Source organism: Solanum dulcamara, chromosome 11 (assembly GCF_947179165.1).
Source record: "Solanum dulcamara chromosome 11, daSolDulc1.2, whole genome shotgun sequence".
In the NCBI taxonomy this organism is placed as follows: Eukaryota; Viridiplantae; Streptophyta; class Magnoliopsida; order Solanales; family Solanaceae; genus Solanum; species Solanum dulcamara.
In genome coordinates this window covers 38323165-38328473 of record NC_077247.1, presented here as the reverse complement: position 1 = coordinate 38328473, position 5309 = coordinate 38323165, and the positions used below count along the sequence as shown (strand labels likewise).

The following is a 5309-nucleotide window of genomic DNA, read 5'->3' as shown; positions in this document are numbered from 1 at the left end:
TTAATTCCTTTCAGATTGTTATTGAAGACCAATACTAACTTTTAGCTAGCTAGCTGGTATAATGACTAGTACTAGTCTTGACTTTAAAAAATTGGTACAAATCCTTGATTATTCAATTTCTCTTTGGAATTAAGTAAAAGGGTACTAATGATCTATATGAAGCTTATTCACGGTACACAAATTTGAACAATTGATAAAATATTTTGGAAGTTGAATATTGACTATATATAAACAATAAAATATTTTGGAAGTTGAATATTGACTATATATAAACATACAGAGAGAAAATATTTTAAGTGATGAGCATAAGAAGATGTTTATCAAGGTACTAGTTGAAATATATATCAAATCAAATTGACGTGCAACCACCAAAAGAAAGAATCCAAGCATACATCTTCTTCCCATTTTCAAACTCAAACCACACGAGTGTGACCTACCCTACGTTACTTGTAGCTATTACTTATTAAACTAGCCTCTGTTTCCCAAGTTCCCATGAATAGCAAGTCTACCTACCTAAGTATTTATTTTTTTATTTTCCTTAACTCTAAGACGAGAGATATAGATGCCCCAATACAAAGGTATGAGAGGTTGGTCATGAATGATTTCAGAAGAGGTAGGGATAGGTCGAAAAAATATTGGGGAGAGGTGATTAGACATGACATGGCGCAGTTACAGCTTATCGAGGACATGACCTTAGATAGGAAGGTATGGAAGACCCATATTAGGGTAGAGGGCTAGTACATAGTCTCGTTATTCTTCCTTATTAGTAGGAGCATTAGCGCACTATAATTTCTTGTGCTCTGATTTCTGTTATTATCTATTTTATCTGTGTCGCTTTCGTTATTTGCTTTTTCATATTGTTATGAACTTCTTAGCCTTATCTGACCTCTTTTTATGCTTCTATTGAGCTGAGGGTCTCTCAGAAACAATCGTCAAGGTCTGCGTACACTTTACCCTCCTCAGACCTCACGTTGTGGGATTTCACTGGATTGTTGTTGTTGTTGTAAGCTACCATACTATCATTTTATCTATCCCAATTTATGTAGTTATATCCTTTTTAGTGTGTATATATATATAGTCTGTTTGGATTGACTTATTTTTAAGCAGTTTATAAGTTGAAAACTGCTTATAAGTTTTAAAAAAATAGGTGCAGACCAACTTTTTTTTTTGACTTATAGACTGTTTTCAACTTATAAACTGCTTAAAATAAGATCATTCAAATAAACCCAACTATTTATTGAGGCTTATTTTAAGCACAAAATTACTTTAAGTTGGTCAGTCAAACACTCAAAAAAAGCTGAAAATATCTTATAAGCCAATTCAAACGGCCTCATATTAAAGAAAACAAATGAGGCTTTAATATCTCAGAATATTACTTTCTTTGTTAAAAAAATTGGATATAAAATAATATATAAATTCTCTCATAACTTATACATTTATTAATTATGCGCATTTTTAAATTACAAATCAAACGGCATATTAATTTATACATCATACGAAGTATTATATATGTATAACTTACCTCTAACCAGCTACCAAATATGGTACGAAGTATTACTACTATTAACTTAATTAAATAGTCTACAATATATACTCTATATATATACAAGATATATATGATTTTATACCATGAATTAACAAATGTTGCTATTAATAAAAGGCCAAAAATAAGGAGTTTTCTATATTAGTGATAACGAAATTAAATACACATGAAATATTCACTCAACATTGACAAAAGATCAAATAATACAATATTTTATACCATGATTAGTTTTCCTAATATATAAGGTAAATAAAAATTGCTAAATATACACGCCAATATCACAATACGGTTTAGTTACCTTGAAAATGATTCTCCCAAATATTTTACAGTATTTTCTACATGGACCACCATAATGTTGAAATTTATTTTTTAAAGGAAAAAAAAATTGCACTTGGCCAGAATCTCTTGAATAATTGGTACCGACTTATGTTCGTACAAAGATTCTTATATCTGTAAAGTTGCATCTCCGTTTGAAAGTTTTTACTGGGAAAGAAGTGAATTCAAATCTTACACCTTTAGGTTTATAAATTCATAAGGAAAAAAAATATTTGGAAAACATTTTTTAAGACTTACTTACATAAATAATAATATTTTTTATATTAAATATATATATATATTTTTTTTTACCAATTTTAAAAAATTAAAATAGATAATTATAATCTCTAAATTAATTCTATATCAAATTCTTTGCTTACCTTAATTTAAGAAATTCTCTTCAATCTTTAAACAAAATGTATCATAAAAAGAATATCAAATCTTTCTCTCCCGGTATGTATTCAAATATTTTAATCAATATTTTATATCTACGAAAATCAGTATACATATTATCTAGTTTAATATCACTCCTTATTTTCATGGAAAATCATTATTGATATCATTACTACATATAAATTTTTATTTGTAGTGCATGCATGTCATACGCTTCTTATATCTAGAATATACTACGGTATAAACATAATTTATGACAAAGTTAGATTATTGATATATTTTCGGTATAATATTTTGTTACGGATATTTATGGTATAAATTATTATGCTAGAAGTACATTTTTGGTTAAAAAAAATATTCATTAAATATGAACACATATTTCTATATATACTTGATATAAATTTTTTATATCTAACATACATAATGTATTTTTATGGTATAAAAATAAATATAATTTATAACAAAGTCAAGATTATTATTATATTTTTTAATATAAATTTATGGGATAAATATTTATGGTATAATTTTTATTAAATTGAAAGTATTATTTTGTAGAAAAAAACGTTTATTAAACATATATTTATGGTATAAAATCCTATGTATCATGAATAATATATTAGCATCTGCTATTTAAGTTAATATCTTATATGTCATAATTGACAATGTGTTAATCTTACCATGTATTTGCAATTATTCCTTCCGTTTAAAAAATAATGAGTTCCTTTCCTTTTTAAGTTTGTTTTAAAAAGAATGATTCTTTTTTTTTTGGTAATACTTTTCTACATGGCATATTTCAGGCTACGAGATTAAAGGACATTTTTATATATTTGACATAAAAGTCTTTTTTTTTTTTTTTTAAATTTTATGTCAAGTTAAATCAAGTAATTCTTTTTGAAACGGAGAGAATAATTATTTAAAAATTATCCAATTATATTTGTTTGCCGAAATATAATATTTTTTCTTCTCCACCTATATATATTCCCAGAGTTTATCGGTTACTATTGTACGAAGGGGACACACTCAACAACTGCACTAGAAGAAAACAGAGTTCACAAATTCAGAGGTTGGCGCTGAGTAGTCTTTTCATTGATAAAAGACAGAGCTTCAAACATTCAAAATCCCCTCCAATTTCTTTCCATGAACAATAACTCTGTTTAATTTATCCTTAATCTGGTATGGATGACTCAGTAAATCTTCTGCTTCTTCTCCTTATATTCTCTACTTTTTTCATCCAATCAATTTCTACTAAACAGTCACTGATTTTGCCTCTCAGAGCCAAGAAAATATCATCTTTCTCCACCCCAAAACCCCCAAACAGAGTTTCTTTCCACCATAATGTTTCTCTTACCGTTTCTCTTTCTATTGGGTCGCCTCCACAGCAAGTCATCATGGTACTTGATACAGGGAGTGAACTTTCATGGCTTCATTGCAAGAAGACCCCAACAACACCTTTAACGTTCAACCCGCTTGTTTCTTCTTCATACTCTGTTATCCCCTGTTCTTCACCAACATGCAGGACAAAAACCCGGGATTTCTCTATACCCGTTTCATGTGACCCTAAAAAACTCTGCCACGCTACGCTGTCTTATGCTGATGGTTCCTCCGTTGAAGGTAATCTCGCTACGGAAACTTTCCGTATTGATAATTTGAATTTACCCGGGATAGTGTTCGGTTGTATGGATTCAAGTTCAAGTTCAAACCCGGAAGACTCCCGGACTACCGGGTTGATAGGAATGAACCGCGGAGGTTTATCTTTCGTTACTCAAATGGGTTACCCGAAATTCTCTTATTGTATTTCGGGTGGTGACAGTAACGGTGTTCTCCTATTTGGGGACGTGAATTTGCCTTGGCTTAAACCCCGGAAGTACACTCCGTTAGTCCAAATGTCAACTCCGTTACCTTATTTTGACCGGGTCGCTTATACGGTCCAGTTGGAAGGAATTAAAGTTGGGGGTACGATTTTACCCTTGCCTAAATCCGTATTCGTACCGGATCACACCGGGGCGGGTCAAACCATGGTTGACTCGGGTACTCAATTCACTTATCTACTTGGCCCGGCTTACACCGCATTAAAAAATGAGTTTATGAAGCAAACCAAAGGCGTGTTGATTATCTTGAACGACCCGAATTTCGTATTCCAAGGGGCGATGGACTTGTGTTACTTAGTTGAGTCAACTCGTACGACACTACCGCAGTTGCCACCCGTAACTTTAATGTTTCCAGGTGTGGAAATGAGTGTCACTGGTGAAAAATTACTCTACAAATTAGCAGGAGTAACGAGAGGGAAGGATCAAGTGTATTGTTTTACTATGGGAAATTCAGACTTACTAGGGATAGAGGCGTACGTCATTGGACATCATCATCAACAAAATTTCTGGATGGAATTTGATCTTGCAAATTCTAGAGTTGGATTAGCTGAAGTTAGTTGTGAATTAGCAAGTCAAAAATTAGGACTAGATTTATAATTTTGAATATTTGTTTACATATTATATTTTATTTTAAATTGGGAAAAGCATGGTAGGACTATTGAGTGGACATGGGAAGTTTGTTTCTTTGTTTTGTGTTTGATGGAAGAAAGGACAATCAAAGGTGTGAATTCAAATTGGGAAGCGTGAAAAGATTTTTTCTGTTGTCATGTGTGGGCACCATTACGTTTACAGTACTAGTACTATTTTACTAACTTTTGTTTGGCCAGATATGGGTCATTGAAATATATAGTTTTTCCCGGGTCATATCACTCTATAATTATTTAATATGTAAACTCTCAATCCACAATTTTTGTTAGTATTAATTTGAATAAAGTGCATAATAAACCAAATCTGTTTGTACTGCAAAACAAAAATGAAGAGAGGAAAAAAAAGAAGGAAAGAGACAAATTTATAGAGTTGTTGGAAGATTTGACTTGATAATGCCAGTTGGCGTAGGCAAAATATAGAACGGCGTTTACACGAAGGTCTCGTCAATTGTCGTAAGACACAGCTGTCAAAGGCGTTTACACAATTTTGGTTTGGTTTACAATGGTCAACCTCTTCCATCAAGGTTTATATTATTACTTGTC

At 31.2% G+C, this 5309-nt stretch overlaps 1 protein-coding gene across 1 annotated transcript; it reads left to right on the top strand.

Annotated features, from left to right (window-relative positions):
- The first annotated feature begins 3266 nt into the window (after positions 1–3266).
- Positions 3267–4983, top strand: LOC129874936 (aspartic proteinase PCS1-like). The gene has a single exon (XM_055950329.1). It carries the CDS (start codon positions 3427–3429, stop codon positions 4714–4716), a length of 1290 nt encoding a protein of 429 aa, XP_055806304.1. The 5' UTR covers positions 3267–3426; the 3' UTR covers positions 4717–4983.
- Positions 4984–5309: the final 326 nt, after the last annotated feature.